The sequence below is a fragment of the Orcinus orca genome, chromosome 14 (assembly GCF_937001465.1).
Source record: "Orcinus orca chromosome 14, mOrcOrc1.1, whole genome shotgun sequence".
NCBI lineage: Eukaryota > Metazoa > Chordata > Mammalia > Artiodactyla > Delphinidae > Orcinus > Orcinus orca.
The window spans coordinates 44,427,259-44,447,140 of record NC_064572.1 but is presented as its reverse complement, the minus strand read 5'-3'; the positions used below and the strand labels follow the sequence as shown (position 1 = coordinate 44,447,140).

The 19,882-nt window shown below is 51.1% G+C and overlaps 1 protein-coding gene across 1 annotated transcript in view; it reads left to right on the top strand.

Annotated features, from left to right (window-relative positions):
* DRGX (dorsal root ganglia homeobox) overlaps window positions 1-18,966 on the top strand; it is a 30,559-nt gene extending 11,593 nt beyond the window's left edge. The window contains exon 6 of the mRNA XM_033417598.2: window positions 18,701-18,966. Within this exon, the coding sequence (XP_033273489.1) occupies window positions 18,701-18,966 (266 nt within the window). The remainder of the gene's footprint in view (window positions 1-18,700) is intronic.
* Window positions 18,967-19,882: the final 916 nt, after the last annotated feature.

Below are 19,882 nucleotides of genomic sequence, written 5' to 3'. Positions count from 1 at the left end.
CCAAAATAGTCCCATCTTTTAAATGCGGCCTCCAAGTCTTTGGGCCAAATGAGCGCATCATTGGTCAGACCAGCCTGCGGACTGCCTTTCTGTGGGGGGTGCTTCTCCTCCACCCCTCCCATCTCTGCTTTCTGTGTCTTCTCGCTGCATTCGTAGCTCCTCTTCAGGCCTCCCCCGGCAAAGTTCCCCTCCTGTAGCTCATCCTGACCCCTTTACCCACCAAGGCCCTTGCTATCTGGCCTCTCTGAGCAGCTGGCTTTTTAGTCTCTGGCAAGCTAAGTGGTGTTGGAAAGGGAGGGAAATGAGTGATTATTGAAAACCTTTTCTGTCCTCTGCCCGGTGGTCTCACGTGTGGTCCCGTTTAATTCTCACGGTAGAGGAGAGTAGTAAACGATGTATCAGGGAGGCTCCAGAGCTGCACAGGAGGTCAGTGGAGCTGGGATGGCTCTGCAATAACAGCTGGCGTTGGTTGGGGTATCTTTGCATTCTAAGAGCTCCTGACCCTGTGAGGTGGCAGCACAGCCTCGCTCCAGTCCAGGTGGGCTCGGCCGTCCTTGGAGATGCGCTTGGGGGACCTGCCTCTGCCTCAGAACCTTGGGTAACAAGCGTGTACCTGCAAGTCAGGTTCTGGGTGCCCCGGGATTCAACTCTCGATTGTTTTCCGGAACATTTGTTAAGTGGTTTGAGGCCTACGTCTTGCAGACTCTTGCAGCCTACGTCTTTTTCTCCGAGGGTTCCCCAGCTACAGAAATTAAGTGCATGGCCCAGTTTAGGCCCAAGAGAGGAGCAATCCCAATTTTCTAGGCCTGGCTCAGTGCCCGGACCTCTGGGCTGTGACCTGGCCTCCCTTTCCTGAGTTCACCCCCAGAGGTGGCTGGGCGACCAGGTGCTGGCAGAGCTGGTGGCCTGAGCTCTGCTTCCAGGGGCCTCTGGCCAACCAGGGGGCCCCCTCAGCAAGCTGTGAGGAGCTTCACGCACGTGTGTGCTGGAAGGCACACACCTGGGCTTCCATACCCATCCGTCTTTTTACAAACGAGAAGCTGAGGTTCCCGGAGGGAAAGCCACTTGCTCACAGGTCACTCATATCAGCGAGATCTCCCCTTTGAGATCTAGGCTGATCTCCACAGGATCCTGGTGTGCTTTTTCCTCCGGCCATGATTTATTCATTCATTCCTCTGGGTGGGCACCTGTGGTAGGGGCTTTTGACCCCCACCCTGCTTCTGCCTGGCAAGTGAGGACAGCTGGCGGTCCACTGGGCATGAGCCCTGGGGGAAGAATCTGGACTCACCCAGAGCCCAGAACCATTGTGAGCTGAGCGCCGCAGCCCCTTCCAGCCCAGAGATCCCAGCCCACTTCTCCGGGCCTGAGGCAACTTGCAAATCATCAAGAAAGAATCAAAGTGAATTTCAGCTTCTGGACTCAAACCAGTGTTCAGGTTTCCTTCCCCAGGCTTTGTGGTCCTAGTGGGGTCATATGGTCCTGGACTAAAGACAGCAGGTGTCCTGGAGAGGCCACCACTATTCTGGCCCTGCCCCAGACAGCACTCTCGGTGTCAATCCCGAGACTCCAGCCCTGAGGCTCCAGACCAGGGCTTGAGGATCCAAGCCAAGGCTGAGCTGTGCTACGCCAGCACCCGGCCTGGGTGTGAGGGGAATCCGGGCTCCCAGTGCCCAGGCAGGATCGGTTCTCCCTGGGGGCACATGGAGCCTCCCAGCGAGTGGTCCCAGAGCTAACTGCCTGCAGAGCATTCTATAGAGTTACAAGTCGAAGGACTCTGATTTGGGGGTCCCGGTCTTTCGGTTCTAGGTGTTGTTGTGACAGATGTGAAGTCTCTTCCAGGGAAACATTGAGAGAGCCTCCAAGTGTGTTTGTAGGGGAGCCTGGGGGTTGTTGAGGTACGGTTTGCTGAATTCCTTTGAGTACCGGTCCTTGAACTCCTTAGGTCCTCTAAGTAGTTGTTGAATTCACTTCCCTGGAAACATTTTGGCTTTGAATGTGCTCTGAAAACAAGGGCATTCTTGGAATATTGGCCATCAGCTCCTGGAGCAGGTGGCACTGGGGGGAGGAAAAGGGCAAGCAGGGGCAGATCGGGGTGCTGGATATAGAGGGAATGTGCTGGGGTGGGGGATGCCCAAGAAACTGGACTCCCGGAGCACAGAGCTGTGGGGTGTCACCAAGCCCTGCTTCCAATGTGAACGGCCGGGTGGGCTGGGCCCTGGCAGCTCCATGACTGTGGCCCAGAACATGCGGGTGGATCTAGACTCTGCTTTTTTATTTTTAGGTTGTGGGGGAAGTGGCCCAGAAAAGGTGAAGAGGAACAGGTCGCTCAGCCGCTTTGCTGAGCTTTAGCACCCAGACTGAGACGTCAGTAGCAGATTATGGTTTTCTTAGGAAATTAGAGGCCCTAATTTTCATTCCCTGGAGACACCTGTTGAAGGCAGGGGCCTGGGATTCGGAAGCAGCTCGAGAGCTAGGGAAACCAAGATGAGGCTGGAAACGACCCCTGGCTTTGGAAAATCTGCACAGCTCAGAACTGCCACAGCGCACACTGAGCTGGCTCGGCAGTTCTGCCTCAGGCCAAGGGGTGAGGGCAGAGACCTTCCGGAGCTTCGCCTTCTGCCACATGCTGTGCTGGGGGACTGTGCTCCGCTGCCAGGTCCCCAGGCTTGGGCAGGTGGCTGAGATGCAGCTCTGGGGCTGGAGCCCTGGGGACACCTATTCAGCAGGTTCAGTGTTGGGGCGTGTGGATGGGGGTGTTCACAGAGGGATGGGTCTGGCTAGGTCAGCAAGGCTGCCCAAGCAATCTGGAGCCTGGGAAGGGTGGGAGGTGGGGCCGGCGCCCTTGAAGGACAGGAGGTTATGACCCCTTTGGGGTGGCTGGGTAAACAGAGTGTCTATATGCAGAGGTGTGGCAGACTTGCCTCCACGCTCTGCTGGGCAGGGAGATGTGGATGGGCATTGGGCTGTGCCCATCAGAGGGGGCCAGAAAACTGCCCACCAGCGACAGAGCCAGGTAACTGAAAACCAGGCACTTGTGGAAATTTCCTCCTTTAATTATCAAGCAGTGAACTAGCGCAGCAGCGTTGAGCAAGGGCTCTGGACGTCCTGCCTGGTGTGAATCCTCATTCTTCCATTCTCTGGCCATGTAAGTCTTGAGTTAAGTACTGGGAATCTCTACCTCTGCTTCTTCATCTGTAAATTGGGGATTTGACCATCACAGGACTGGATTTATAGGACCAAATGGGGAGAGTGTGAGTTGGATCAGTGGGAGGTGTGCGTCGGACCAGTGGGAGGTGTGCGTCAACACCGTTATTATGAATCAGATTCCTCCATTCTCATTTTCAAGTCACTGGGTCCCACTCATCTTTAAAAGACCAACTGAAATGTCTTTCCTCCCAAACTTCTCCCATTTTTCTGAACTGTGTCGCTGCTGACATTCACCTTTTCCTCGTAACCCCTCATTGTTCTGATTTCTGGCTGTGATGGGAGCTCCTTCCCGTCCCTGGTAGGATTTGCTGGTCAGGGCATCCATTCCCTCCCTGGGGCTTCACACAGCCAGTGATGTGCTTTGTACTCTGGGGTGGTCAGAGAGGGCACATCCTGGCCAGGCATGCAGTCAGTGTTTCCTGATTGAGTGTCCCACGGAAACTTAAAAATAAAAAGGCAGCGGGACCCTACCCCATGAAGTCAGGGTTTGCATAACAATAATGGGTGTCCAGAGAAAAAGCCTTTGCAACACAAAGAGCTTTCCTGCACTGTCTTAATGGCCAGCCTCCTGTTCACAATTCATTAATGCAGAGGAAGTTATTAATGGCCGAGGGAAGCGCTTGGGTTTGTTCCGGGGAAGTGCTGGCCACAGAACGGGCCACAGTCAGCGGAGACCTTCTCCCTGGTGCACTTGGCCCAGCTGCCTCTAACCTGTGATTCGGAGAGCTGGGTGTGAGGTGGAAATTCATTACGGCTGCCAGGGGAGAGCTTTCATAACTCAGTCCGTGCTCATGCCCGGGAGTCACAGCCACTCTCCCCAGCTGGGCGGGGCATCACGGCTGACCTTCCATCGGCTCCTGGCGAGGCCAGATGGCTCCTGTGGTCCCACATGAGGCCCAGGCAGGGAGGAGTCTGGAGGCACACACACCTGGTCCCACCTCCGTAGCTGAGCTCCATCCATGCAGGCCTCGGAAGCCGTGAGGACTGACGGAGATGTCCTGGCACGCAGTGGGTGCTCAGTCAGTGCTAGCGATCAGAGTAGCAGTCCTGGGCCTGCATCATGTGTGTGAGGACGAGCAGGCAGGCGAGGGGCAGGGTGTCCAGTGCTGGGAAAGGGTCTGGTCATGTCCTCCTTGAGAGCAGGGCCCCTTACTTACCCAAGAATGTGCCCTCCCTGCTTCACGTTGGCGTTGGCCCTTGGGCTTCCAGGCCAGGGTAAAGTGTCCAGAGTCTGAGACTGGAAGGGTTTTATTGGCCAATGAACATTTGCCCACCAGGGCTAAACTCAGAGCCGGAGGCAGCCTCTTCCTCCTTCAAGTCCCCTGAAAACATTTTCCCCCTAATTCTCTTAATCACTTTTCCTGTGCTGTGATTAAAGAAAAAAAATCACAATCTAAATAAACAATTAAAATTGTTTTATTATGAAATATGTTAATCAAAAACTCAGAAAACATGCATCTAGAACTTAATGAATGATTTTAAGCACCCATGTGCTACCCTTCCTTTGGAACTATGCCTGCACCCCAGAAGCCCCCGAATCCCTGTGCCCCTTTCTACTAATGTCACTTTTCTTCCCCCTAAAGGAAACCACGGTGCTGACTTTTATGGTAATGCAGCTTCGCTGACCACCTGCGTAGGCATTCAGAAATGCTACTGTCTAGTCTGAACTTTTTTGAACCGTACATGTGTACACATATAAATGGAATCATACAGGTTGTATTTTTCGTGCCTGGCTACTTTAACTCGGCATTATGTTTGGGAGATTTATCCATGTAATTAGGTTTAGCTGTCAATTCTTAACGATATTCTGTGTACATGCTCAGATCATCTGCCGATAAAGACGGTTTGCCTCTCCCTTCCCAATCCTTATACAGTCATCCCTGGGTATCCGTGGGGGATTGGTTCCAGGACGACCTCTGCGACCCCCCATACCAAAACCCACCCATCCTGAGTCCCTTATATAACATGTGGTGGTATAATGAATGCAGTTGGCCCTTCATATCCGTGGGTTTCATATCCCTGGATTCAAGCAACTGGCGGATCGATTTCAATTGGTTGGTTGAATCTGGGGATGCGAAACCTGTGGATACAGAAGGGCAGACTATAGTTTTTATTTCTCTCTCTCTTTTTTTTTTTTTTTGGCGGTACACGGGCCTCTCACTGCCGCGGCCTCTCCCGCTGCCGAGCACAGGCTCCGGACGCGCAGGCTCAGCGGCCATGGCCCACGCACGGGCCCAGTCGCTCCGCGGCACGTGGGATCTTCCCGGACCGGGGCATGAACCCGTGTCCCCTGCATTGGCAGGCGGACTCTCAACCACTGCGCCACCAGGGAAGCCCTATTTCTCTTTTTTTTTTGGTCTGGCTGTGCTCGCTTTTGTCTGGCCATAACCTCTAGTACAGTATTGAATAGAAGTGGTGATAATAGGCATCCTTGCCTTGTTTTTTTTTTTTTAAATAACAGATTTATTGAGATACAATTCACATACCATACCATTCATCCATTAAAATGTACAACTCAGTGATTTTTAGTATAGTCAAGAGTTGGGAAACCATCACTACAATTGACCTTAGAAAATTTTCATCACCCCAGACCTATTAGCAGTCAGTCCCCATTTCCCCCAACCCTCCCTGCCCCAGGTTACCACTAATATTTCTGTCTCTATAGATTGTGGACATTCTGCTATTGCCATTGTGGATATCTCATTGAATGGAATCCTACAATATCTGGTCTTTGTGACTGACCCTGGGCTTATGCCCTATTCTTGATCTCAGGGGGAAGCTCTCACAGTTTCACAATCGTGTTTGCTGTCTGCCTTTTTATTTTTAAGATACCCTTTATCAAGTGAAGATATTTTTCTCTTGCCCTAGTTTTCTGAGAGTTGTATTTTAATTATTATTTTAAAAAATCATGAATATAAGTGGATGTTGAATTTCATCGAATACTTTTTCTGCTGCTGTTGAGACAATCACATGATTTTTCTTTCTCAATATATTAATGCAGTAAATTACACTGATTGATTGTTTAACGTTAAACCAACTGGGCATCCCTGGAATAAACCCAAATTAGATGTGACATGTTATCCTTTCTATATATAGCTGGATTGGCTGCCATTTTGTTTAGGGTTATTTTCATCTATGATCATGAAGAAATTGGCTCATCATTTTCTCTTTCTTATAATCTCCATTCCAGGCTTCAGTATTGTTTTACTTTACCCCCCAACTTAGTATAATAAAAGCAGCAGCAGAACTGCCCAGCTGTTTTATTATCTCTCCCGATTCCAAGGACTGGCTGGGCTCAGCCGGGCAGTTCTGCTGCTGCTTTTGCCTGGGGCGTCTCATGAGGTTGCAGTCAGATGGCAGCTGGGGCTGATACATACAAGACAGCATCACTTCTGTGCCTGGTGCCTTGGCAGGGATGCTGGGAGGCTGGAAGCCCTCTCTCTCTTCCTCTCTCTCTCCCCATGGTGGCAGTTGGATGGAGGTTGGATCCTGAGAATGTAAAAGCAGAAGATGCCAGGTCTTGTTAAGACCTACACTTAGAACAGGCACAGTGTCACTTCTGCTGTATTCTATTGATTAAAGCTGCTCACAGAGCCGGCCCAGACTTAGGTGGAGGGAACCGCGCACCGGTGTGAATACTGGGAGGGTGGTTCATTGAAGGCCCTCTGTAGAGACTGACTCTATAGGTATTGAGGATACTCTGGCCTCATGACATGAGTTGGGATGTTTATTTTTGAACCCATCCAACTTCCCAATCCTGACTCTAAGCACTTTAAGGGCACTGGCCTTATCTGACTCACCTCTAGATCTTTCCAAACCACTTACCTCTGCCCCTTACACAGGGTCTGGTCTGGTGCCGAGTAAAAGGTAGTGATGTTTGGGGAAAGAAGGAAAGAAAGTCGTGCTGTTCTGGCCCTGGGAGACCCGCCTCACTTAGGAGACCCCAGTCTACTGGCCTTGGCCCTGTACTGCGGACCACTTGCTGGGCTCCAGAAACTGCTGGAGGCTTCCGTTCTTCATTCAGTACCCACTGAGCACCCTACTTTGTCAGCCTCTGAATGGGGGGCTGAGCATCCTTTGATGAATTAGATACAACCCTACCCGAAGGGGCTCAAGACTGGGCGTGGGCTTGGAGAGAGAGACACTTGTGACACTGTAACGTGCCCTCATAGAGGCCAACAAGGGCATGCAAGGTGTGGGGGAAGCCCAGAGGAGGGAGGAACTCTTTCTCTGTAGGAATGAGGAAGGTTTCCCAGAGGAAATGCTTGAGTTGGGCTTGAAGGAGCTGTAGGAGCTGACCAGTGGGTGTGGGCACTCCAGGCATCTGACAGAAGAGCATGAGCAAAGGCACTGAGGCTGGCTGTTTGAGGAAGGGACAAAGTGTGAGGTTGGATGGAGCCACGGTCCTTGGAGAGGATGGTGTGGCCTCAAGATGAGCCCAGGCTCTGGAGTCAGACCAGCCATGGCCCTTCACTGCCTCCTTCCCTTTATAAGGCCAACTTAGAGGAGACCCCAGTCTCCTCATCTGTAAAATGAGGGTCGTCATGGCCATACCCAATATTGCCTGCGGTCTGTAGCGTGTGTATCTGTGCCTGGCACATCCAAGTGCCCGGTAGGCGCTGGTGATTGTTGTTAGGGTTATGAGGATGAGGCCAAGAGATCACCTGGGATCTGATTAGGGTCTGGGCTTGGATTTCTGGGGCAGAGGATCCCGCTTCCTGCAGGCGTTCACTCCTCAATGGGAGAGGCTCTCAGCCTGAGGTCCGCGGTGTGTGCAGCTTCAGGAAAGCAGCACAGCCTTGCAGGGGCTCCTGGCTTATTTCTGAAGGTGCAGGTGTTTGGGGAACAGGGCACCTGAGGGCCAGGACATGGTCTGTCCTCATGGGGGAGGTGGTCTGGTCAGCCCTAGCCTCTTGGTGCCTAGCCGATGTCAGGAAGGCAGGGGTGGAGAACCCCAGCACTGAACATTTGTAAGGAATCTCCTTGATGTGTATGTTACCACCACTTCTCCAGGATACAGTGGGGGAAACTGAGGCTCAGAGAGGGGCTAGGACTGCCCAAGGTCACACAGTGCCTCTGCCAGAGGTAAGACAAGCCAGGGACCCAAGTGTCCCACCTGCCAGCTCCCCACACCCTGTATTGATTCCGTTCCTTTTACAGGCCCCTGCTATCATTCTCTGGCTTTAAAAACTGCAACTCACTTTCCAGAAGCCATTTCCTATGGGTGCTGATGGGTTTGCCCTTCCTGCTAATCAATGGGGCCCTGGAGGGCAGGGAGCTGAGCAGAGGGCTCCTGGCTTGTGCCCAGAGGCAGCGGGGAAGCAGGCTGCCCGTCCAGGGTTCTGGCAGCCGCCGGGAGGGAGGGTGCCGCTCATTGGCATCGGATCACCTAGAACGCGTGTCCCTGCTGCTCCTCTGGCTGTGCCAGGGTCCTTGAATCTGGGTGCTGTCATCATTTGCTCGCCCCTTCAAAGGTATCCAAGCAGAAATGGGACATTGGTGCTGGCCCCGAGACTGGGTCACAGCATGAGGGACGGTCGGCTGAGCTGACTCCTGTCAGGGAGCATTTGCTGAGTGAATAAGCAGATGTTGGGACAGTGCGTGCACACGTGGAATTACGACAGGGAGGGATTTCGAGTCCACTCCTCCAGCATAACCTGCCAAATTAACCTGGGGATTTTGGCATTAATCAGATTGGGTAATTCTGTGATGACCATTGTTTTTCTTTCCATGGGGTATTGAGGAAGCTTAGAACCTGGGAGTTGGCAACCTTTGAGCAATTAAAATATGCCCCCTCAGTCAGAAAAGATAGACTCTCCCTCCTTTTCTCCCTCCCCCAAACATTCAAGTGCTTACTTTGTACCCACATTGGAAATATTAGCTCTGCAATCAGGTCTGTGTGGGTGACATAGGTGAAAGCCCTTACCCTGCAAGTTTGGGAGGTGCGGTGGGTACGAAAATAAACAACTCATGGTAAAGAGGCAATCAAAACCGTCACACAGGTACAGGAGAAAGCACTTTGGGGGTTCTGTGGTAGTAGTCACCCAGGAGTGAATTGGACCCTGTTGTGTATTTGATTACTGGTGAACACGCTTAGCCACTGCATCTAAAAATCTCAGCCTAAATACTGTAGGCGTCTACTAACACTGCCACCCAAATATTCCTTGTAAACTGTAAGGAACTGGTGTTAGGAATCATAGCATATGTTTATTCATTTATTTACTTTGCTATAAAGCAAAAAAAAAGAAATGAACTGTAGTATTTATGTGAAAGGTCTCATAAATCCACTTACTCATTTCCTTGCTCCATACTCCTTACCCTTAACCTGAACGTTCGACAAGAAATCGATGTGTGAGAGCTCTACTTGTAACCAAAATTACCGTTCATGTGCCTTTCTATGGTGAAAATGTGCTTTCGGCAGAGAGGAGACAGAACTAACTTAATTTTTCCTGTCAGTCTCTGTAGTAGATCAATTAAACTGCCAAGGAGATCAACTATTTCAGACTGTATTTATTACATTAAGTATTTATGTTCAGGCCAAGCCTTTAAAGCATGATGTCATATAGGAATGTAGGCCGATTCGATCAATTCAGCAGAATTTGCTGTAACTTAATGGAAATCTAACTATGTGTTTTAATTTAGTGTCCGAGAGGTAGCAAGTTCTTCAAACAACATAATTTTCAGGCTGCATTTGGGGGCTTGGAGGCTCTTGTACAGGCTTTGGTGATGGCATGCATGGTAGGGTGAGAGGGAAGAAATTGTGGCCTTTTAAGGGCTTTGCTGGCTGATGGTTGGTCGCGTCCCATGCCAGGGATCACTGACTTCGATCCCGGCCGAACGGGAGATAGACAGGATGTTCCTGGTGGGTCTTCCATGGTCAGCCCTCAGCTCCATGTTCGCCAGTCAGTTACTCTAGTGCAGACTGAAGCCATTAGCAGTCGTGGAGTCTCAGCCGGGTGCTGAGGGTACAGTTCTTATTCCTTAGAAACCTCAGTGGAACTCTGCCCTAAAGGAGAGCGTCTATCCCATCATTTGAATGAAAGGAGAAGGGAAATCATGAGTCACAAAAAAGACACTCTTATTGTGAGAGTAATACTTGGTCAGTTTAGAAAAAGTGGAAAGTACAGCAAAACCCAAAGAAAAATATAAAAATCATTTGTAATCTTAGCATCCAGAATCAACCACTATGAATATTTGCTACTGGTACGTTTGCTTTCTTCCCATTTATAAATATATATCGCTAATAAATGTATGTATTTTAGGGAATTCCCTGGCGGTCCAGTGGTTAGGACTCGGTGCTTCCGCTGCCGGGGGCCTGGGTTCAATCCCTGGTCGGGGAACTAAGATCCTGCAAGCCACACAGCCAAAAGAAAAAAAAAATATTTAGTTTAGAACTTATTTAGAATTTTTAAATTTTAATTAAAAAGTTTAAATTTATAAATATTTTCTGTTGCTAAATAAAATTGTATATTATACATACTTGTGACCACATATGGATATGGTGTATGGCTGCACATATGCATATATACGTATGTACTATGCAAATATATGTATGTATTGTGTATATATGTATATGTATGTATATAAATATATACACCTACACCAAAAAGGGATCATTTTGACTTACTGTTTCTTAACCTACTTTTTAAACTTAATATTTTATTATTTTTTTTTTATGGCACCAAATATCCTCCTACAACATAATTTTGTCATAGCTTCAGTGCGTTCAACATGGCAATTATAACTTATTCAATCAACTCTCTCGTATCGGGCGGTCAGGTTATTCATAGTTTTTTGGTGCTATGTGCCACATGGGGATGACTTCCTTTGTAGCTAATTTAATTTTTATCCCATTGGTGATTGTAGCTTTTTGATAGATTAAAAAAAGAAAAGAAGAAAACAAAAGAAAACTAGAGCCCCAAGTCTGGAAATCTGGTTATTAAAAGATGAGACTTTTAAAGTTTGTTTGGCTTACTCCTCAAGATTCTATTGGCAGAATAAATGTTTCTACTTTTTGGTCTCATGGAAAAGGCTTCACCAATGAACCCACACAGCTGTGAAAACAGTGTAGGGATACGCAGGGTGGAGGATGCTCACAGCACAGTCACGCATCTCGAGGCACTGTTCATTCTTCGTGTCCTCCCGGGGATGCTCAGAGCAACTGAGTTCTTCGCCGGCCGCTGAATTGAATGCGTAACTTGAATAAGCTGTGAATTGTGAATTATTCTTGCCCTTTATTTTGTATGGGGTCATGGAAATAATAATTGTTGCAGGACTTAGTGCTAGGTCCTTTATAGAATTTCTCCTAAGGTAGGTGTATTACCTCCTCTTACAGATGAGGAAGCTGGAGCTTGGAACGTTGGTGAGAAGAAGTCCCATGACTAGTTAACGGTGGAGTCAGGAGCCAGACTTCAAAGCCCACGTTCTTCCTCCTCAGCAGGCTGTATCCGGCTTTCAGACCCCAGAGATGTCTTATCGCCACTCTCGTTTTATAGGATTTTGATAATTATGACTTGGTTTTGGGGTAGACATTTTCTAAAGTGTCTGTCACCACCCTGACATAATAAAGAGGAGGACAGAGCCTCTCTCACGGCCGACTCTGTGTCGCCCCATCATTAATAGACACAAGCTTTGTTCGGTTTTCAAAGCCCTTTCAAACGTCATCTCTTGTGATGGTTCCTGTTGTTGTCCGGTGACGGATGGCTTCCGGCCATCCTGAGACGTGCTACTTTGCTTGCCTTGTACTAAATGGCCCCAGGTTACTGTGCATGTTAATTTTTGGGGCTGTTTTATAATTTTTTTGTCTCTTTTCTCAATATTACCCATTAATGTTTCTGCTATTACCTTTCAAGCTTGCTTTCAAGCTTGCGGCAGCCTTGTAAGACAAACAACTTATGTTAGCAGTGCACTTGGAAGAGTCTTTCAGCACGTGGTGAGGGCTTTGAGACTGCTTTTCATGGGAAAAGCGCATGCGTTTTGGAGTCTGGTTTTTTTTCTCGGTAACTATCTGTTCATCTGCTGCCCTGAACATTGCAAAGGATGCGTCCCTATTTTGCTACTACTGGTTTTCAGTAGTGCTCCAGGTTGATGAAGTTTTTTAGGCAGAGGCACATGGAGAAATCTCGTACTGCTGTTGGTACTGTGAAATCATGGAGAAATCAAGAGTTAGGTCTAAAAGGATCCTATTTGTAGGAATCACTTTTTTTTCCCTGTGTTAAAAAATGGTTAAGGCAGACGCTGTTTGTTGGACAATTTAAGTTCAACTGAAATCAACTGAAATTCTGAACACACGTTAAAATTGGAAGGAAAACTTAGCTTTGTAATTCACATCCCATTCTAAAACCACTCATTTTTTTGTTGAAAGGGATTAAAAAACTTGTCCAATAGCCCATATTGTGCATGAAGATTTCTACAACATCCTGTCAAGGGAGCTTCAGGATATTATGACCAGAAACCCATCACCTCCCAGAGAGAGCCCACCACACATGCATAGCACGCTGACGGTAAAGAAAAGAAAACCCTTCTTTCTCTCACTCCACCCACTGCTTCTATTCAACCCACCCCCAGAGAGAGGCAGTTACCTCATATCCACTGTGCCTCAATGGCCCCAGTTCTTTCACTTTTCCCTCCTCCCCCCAACTCCCTCCCTCTGGCCTGACGGTCTGACCATGACTTTCCCCTCCCTTTTCCTGCAGCTTCTGCCTCGGCAACCCACACAATATGGCGTCACAGTGAACTTACTGTGAAGTCATATGGACCACGTGCTCTACTGCAGAGACACACGCCCCTCTCGACAGTTGGATCCTTGGGTGCAGAGCACAGACTTCACACGTTTCCCTGATAAATATCATCGAATGAGATTTGTCTCCTTGTTCGCCTTTGATCTTGTCTGCTGTCCAGATGGCCTCTCTTAGTCTTGCCGGCATCTGCCGTCTGGGTCGGCACGTCTTCCATGTTCTCATCCAGGGAGGGCAGGGCAGTGTGGAGAGGAGGCGACTCCCAGTGGCTCATTTTTCAGCATTCCTCCAGGTAGCTGTTCAGATGTTTTTGAGTCCACCTATGAGTATTGCCCCCCTTTGATGGACACTCAGCTGTTGTTCAGACTTGGGGTGTTGATGAGGAAAGAGGGTGACGTCTGTGAGGGGCTTCATGCCAAAGACTTTTGTTGGCCTGGGTGCACCTCTCACGGTCTGTTGCCCTGCTTTAGAAATGCCCACCCAAAGGGCACAGTGCAGTCATGAGACAGAGGCAGGGCTCAAGGGAGGTGTACAAACTGCGTGATGCTTTCTCAGCCAGAGATGGGGTGGGTGAGATCGGTTGAGGGTGCCTCTCACAAATGTGTGTGGGTGGCCTGAGGCACTTTGGGGGTCCTCACCCACTGGAGGGGCAAGAAGGAGTTCCAGCCTTGAGCGGTCCTCATTTTCCCGATGACCTTGACCTGAACTCTCTTTTAGCTCTTACAGTTTTGTTTTTAAGAATTTATTTTATTTTATTTTGTTTTAGTTTTAATTGTGGTGAAATACACACATGATAAAATTTTCTGTCTTAACCATGTCTAAGCGTATAGTTCAGAAGTGTTGAATATGTCCTTATTATTTTACATGTGCTTGATATTATATATATTATACATTATTAACCGTCACCGCCATCCATCTCCAGAGCTCTGTCATCTTCCCAAACTGAACTGTGTGCCCATTACACCTTAACTCTTCACTCCCATACCCTCAGCCTCTGGCAACCACCATTCTACTTTCTGTCTCTGTGAATCTGATTACTCTAAGTACCTCATACAAATGGAATCATACAGAATTTGTCTTTTTCTGACTGGCTTAGTTCACCTAGCATAATGTCCTTGAGGTTCATCCACGTTGTAGCCTGTGTCATAATTTCCTTCCTTTTTAAGGCCAAATAATATTCCACTGTATGCAGAGCCCTTACAGTTTTAAACCAGGGTCTCCCAGAGTCATTGGGTTCATCTGGTCCCTGGTTTCCCCATGTCTAGTGTAGGGGGTGAACTAGGCGGGCCACACAGTCTCTCTCCCTCCTGCAGCCTCCATTCTGTGAGTTAACTTATTTCTTTACGTCTGAATCTGGGTTTTGTGGGCCAGGAATATATTGCTAGTTATTGGTGGCTTTTGCGGGGACTTGCCTGCTGCAGGTGTGACCTAGCAGGTGTAGCTGTGGATCCAGGAGGCTCTGTCTTGTCCAAGTGGCTCTTCTTCATCTTGCAGGCGACATGTTCATCACTGAGTCACAGACTAGTTAACTCCCTCTTTGATGTTACATCAGAGCAAGGCCTTGCTGGGGACAAGAACCAGCCCGAGACATGCACATTGAGTCTGTGCCCCTCTCGGGCTGGCCTGACTTGGGGTCAGCTGCTCAGGCCTGGGCCTGGAGACTGTGGCCCCTGCAGGTCCCCCAAAGCCCGTAGCCTCAGTCAAGCTCCCACTGCTGAGAGGGTTCACTGTGCTCTGTTCTCTTCCCACATGAGTTCCCCTTGGGAAGGACTTGGAGGGGAGGAAGGCCACCCCTGAAGGGAGGGTCCTCGCCCTCGGGATGGCCCCCCAGGCTCAGGGCACAGGCACTGTTCCCAGCCAGGACCGAGCCCACCCAGGGGCTGAGACTGCTGTCAGCGTGCGGCTGTCTGGTTGAGCCACTGGGAGAAGTGGGACCATCAGGATAACAGGGTTTGACCCCATGTAACTTTTTGTTTGTTTCCTGCTGTCTCTGGAAACATGACCAGGTTAGAGCCAGCCAGGGGTGTGGGGTGTGGGACGGGCTCTCGGAATTTCCTGTGTAAACTGGGCACTTGTGGTTCATCTCGCGCTCATCTTGCCATCTGCTGCCTGCTGTACTGGACCCTCCGTCAAGACTGAGGCAGGAAGTGATGGCCGCACGTTAACCTCCTCTTAGACTAGAGGAGAAGGGAAAGGCCACCGGAAGGTTCTGGTCCCACTTCTGTCATGAACTGTGAGAACTTGGGCAGTTACTGGAGTCTCGTTTCCTTGCCTGGAACATGGGGCTGAGTGATGCCCTCCCCTCAGGACGGCCAGAATGGTGACGAGAGGCCACACTAGGTGGTGGTAAGGGTGAGCTTCCTTTGCCTCTGAGCAGGTTTGGAAAGGAAGAAAAAGATGCCCAAATGCGCTTCGAGAGAGAAAGGAGCCTGGCTCCGGCACAGGGAAGGCTGTCCCCGGGAAAGGAGGGTGGCAACGTCCCAGCTGCTGGCATAGCTGAAGGCTGATTCTACACGTGGGCCCCGGGGCTGGGCGGCCCTCCCTTGCCTCCCTCCTTCCTGCCACAGATGTTTCCCATAGGCCTGGCCCGTCCCAGGCACTGTGCTAGGTGTTGGGGACAAAGTAGTGAATGAAGCAGAAAAATACTTGCCCCCTTGGGGGTTTGTAGGGGCAGGTAGGCAAGAAAGCAGTCACAAACCATTGAGGATCCACTTACCACCTGTGGCCAGTGCCTGAAGATGTGAGGGTGAAGCTCTGACGGAGCGTAACGGGGGATCCTGCCCTGGATGAGGAGGTCCCGAAGGGCCCCCTGAGGACATGATGGTCAAATGGAGCCCTAAAGACAGAGAGGGAGCCCCAAGCCGGAGGGAGGGTATCTTCACTCCCAGGCAGAGCTCGGCCAAGGGCCCAAGGGAGAGGGAGGAACGTGTCCTCTTTGCAGATGGAGGGACACGCTGGTTAAGGAGCCGGCCCTCTGCCTGGTGTGACGACCGGCTCTGCCACTTACTATTTAACCTCAGTCTCCTCATCTGCAAAAGGGGATAATCACAGAGCCAACTTCCTAGGATTGTTCCAAAGCTGAGATGCGTGAAGTCATGGTGTGCTTACAAGCGCGGTGCCTGGTACCTACACGTGTTTGCTCTAGCGAGTACAGCTCCTGTGTAGGGCTTCGCTGTGACGGTGGTTTGAGCATCTGAAAGGAGGCCTGGGCGGCACATGAGAAGGAGGACGAGAGGGCAGTGGGGGCCCCAGCACTCAAGGGTTTGAAGGTCACAGGGAGGAACTTGGATTCATTCAACAAATACGGATTTTGGTCCCAAAATACTCCCTATTCGCAATGCTGCTTCTCCCAAAGCTGGTGCTGCACTTTCAGAAGAGCCAAGGGGTGGGTGGAGCCTGGAGGGCTGGCCTTGCCGGCCCCTCCCAGGTCTCAGGCCTCTGGGACAGGCACTGACTCCCAACTAACTGTCCTTGGCAGGGCCACGGCGCACCGTCTCCTGCTGCCCTGGTGGGATGGGGCTCCGGAGCCGGCTGGGGGCGGAGGCTGTGGCGATGCTCATCTACTGCAGGAATCACACGTGGTGCATGGGGCACCGTTTGGCCTGTCCAGAGACTCAGGAAGTCTCTCAAATTATGTCATGTCAGCAGCCGTGTCCACCCACCCAGTCTGGGTGCAGGTCTGTGACTCCGGCCACCACACCTGCGCTTGTGGTGGTGTCAGCATTGCTCAACTGTCCCCTCAGAACTTGGATAGCCATCAGGACCTCAGGATTCCACGGCCAGACTCTCCATATCCCCTCACACACACACACACGCACGCACGCACACACACACACACACACGCATGCGTACACACACATGCACGCACGCACACACACATGCACGCACGCGCACACACATGCACGCACAACGCACGCACGCACGCACGCACACACACACATGCACGCACGCACACACACATGCACGCACGCGCACACACACACACACACACACACACACACCTTTCTCTCTGTTTTTCCCCATCTTGGAAATGGCACCTTCATTCATTCATTCGGGTGCTCAGGCCCAAACCTAGGTGTCGTCTGTGATTCCTTCTTTTCCATCAGCCTCCACCTGCAGTCCAAGGACAATTTGCACAGGTGTTAACCTTGAGCATAAACCCAGCATCTGGCCACCTCTCATCACCTCCCCTCTAGTCACCTTGGGCCTGCGTTACTGCAGTAGCCTCCCCATCCTCTCCCCGATGCAGTGAAGCTCCAGACACTCTCTACTCAAACCCGCTGGGGCTTCCCCTCCCTGCGTCCCGCCTGGCCCTGGCGGCCCCCGACTCATCCGCTGTCCTCCTCCCCTGTAGCCTCTGGCTTTGGTCACTCGGAATGCCCTGCTGCTCTCTGAGCCGTGCTCTCCCCACTTCGGTGCCATTGCACTGGCTCCTCCCCAGCTGTCGTGCTCTCTCCTGGGCCTTCACGTATCTGTTTCTCTGACGTTGCACTCAGGTATCTACCAAGCATCACACTCCATTCCCGTTTTAAATAGCACTTACTGCCGCCTGCCTTTGCACGAGGGATGCCTGGGCTGTGGTGTGCCTCTCCACCGGAGCTGTGCTCCATGAGGCCGGGGATCTTGCTGCCTTATTCCTGCTGAGTGGTCACTAGGGTCGAGACCAGTGCCAGGTGTTCATGGGCCAGTCATTGAATAAATGCACCGTTGAGGGTGACCTGTGAGAAGGGAGGCTCCTCAACACCGGCCCTGTCCCTGGAGTGGTTTATGCAGTGCTGGCCGGCACGCTCGGGGCCAGGCAATTGTCCCTACGTCCCATTTCACACATCGGACCTGTGCTGAGTGCTTTCCAAACTGAGGCCATCAGAGCTTCTCAAACCTTAGTTCACGGTGCCCTAAGGGTCCCTGGAACCTCAGGTTAATGTTTCGTGACTCTCCTGGGCCGTAAAAAATACCTACCAGTTCTGTTCATTAAATGGTTAGGTCCAAGTAACTCAGTGAGTGTTTATGTCCCAACAACTTAGTAGCCATTTGAAAAATATCACTTATAAATTGAAAGAAAAGTAATATTTTTCTTTTATTCTTAAATAGCTACCATTACTTTCTAATGGGATTACACCAATGGGCTCTGCATGGCTTCTCTAACCGCGGAATCAGGTTGGATGCCACCACCCCTCATTTTATGTTCCGTGTGGATTTTTGTGTGGTACTTGCAAAATCCAGCTTCACAAATGTATGACATCCTTGAAGGGAGTGCAGTGAGATCTCCTGATGAAGCTGTGAGCTGCCTAGTCCAGCAGCTTCACGGTGTCCGACAGATGTGGCTGGCTTCCCCTTGCCTTTGAAAATTTAAAATATCCCTGCAGGGCCCTTGTGGGTTCTTAGGGGTGCTTTGACACGTAGTTTGTGGTGTGTGGCATTGCTTCACTGGATCCTCATAATGATCCTGTGAGGTGGAGATCATTTCATTTTACAGAAGGAAAAGCCCGGGCTCAGAGAAGTCAAGATACTGGTCTCAGACCACACAGCTGGTTGGTAAGGGAGACAAGACTGGTCGGTTCTCCCTGATACTCTGGTAATCCCTTGGACTATCAGCTGGATCTCTTGAGCTGTGCATCTTTGGGGTCCTGAGCACTTGTTACCTCTCCCTTTAGTGTTTGGAACCAAACAGGATCAATCAGCCCCTTGCCCGCACCCAAGTCTGAGAGAGCGAAATGTGGACAGTGATGGCAGCCTGTTGTTTCTCCTTCTTCCAGGGGGCCCACTGTGCTCTTGCTGTGTCCCAGACCCCATGGGGCTCTCCTTCCTCCCCCCCTACGGCTGTCAGACTAACCGCACGGCCAGCGTGGCAGCCCTGCGCATGAAAGCTCGTGAGCACTCGGAGGCCGTCCTGCAGTCGGCCAACCTCCTGCCATCCAGCAGCAGCAGCCCCAGCCCTGCGGCCAAGCCGGCGCCCCCCGACGGCAGCCAGGACAAAACCCCTCCCAGCAAGGAACAGAGCGAGGGTGAGAAGAGTGTATGAGGGTCCCGAGTGCCCAAGCCCGCCGTGCCCTCCCCCCTTTGCTTCTCCCAGCCTCAGCCCCCATGGAAAACTCTCCGAAGAACGAGGAAGAAGCCTGCTGCCCAGGGCCTCCTCTCGGACTCAGGAAAGGAAGCGAGACCCACAGCTCCCCGGTCTCTGGAGAGTGCCTCTGGAGTCCCGCCAGCGGGGCTGTTTTGTCCTGGCTTCTTTGGCGACAGGTCCCAGTGGTACTCATGGGTACCAGAGTCTGCTCCGTGGTGAGACCCCTGGGGTTTCCATCTTGGCCCAGAAGTCTGGAGGGAAGGAGAGTTATTCACCCCATCACCTTCCTGTCCCTCTCCTGGGCCACCTTTGAAGGTCTCATCAACCCAAAAAACCATGGCATGGGTCATCTTTGAGAGACGCCCAGAGCTAAGTCTCATGCTATGAAATGGGACTGTCCCCCCTTACATTAAGAACCAGGAAACTGGTGTGATCCCAACCAACTCTCTTCCCTCCGCCAAGACTAGCAGCAATGCCATCCTTTCTCATACTGGAGGATGCTGGCTGTGGGCTTGGTTAGGTTAGAAGGTGAGAAGACGTGGAGTAGGGAGGGGCTGGCAGGACACAGCCTGCCCCGGGGGTACGTGGTAGCTCTGCCATTGGGCACCACTGGCCAGGGAGGCCCGGCCGGTCAGACAGGCCTTCAGCTCCAAGACCTGGGGCCACCATCTTGACACTGCAGGCCCGGAGCGAGTGTGGTCCCCACAGCGGCAGCGCCCACCTGCAGCCCTTGCCTCTCCGGACTAGATCTCTAGGTGGGTGGGAGTGGACCACCTGGAAAGCAGCGCTTTTCTCCAGGGGATGCTGAGAGCCCTCAGAAGAGGAAGAAACCCCCCAGGAACACCTCTGAAATAAGCACGTGTCTGGATGAACT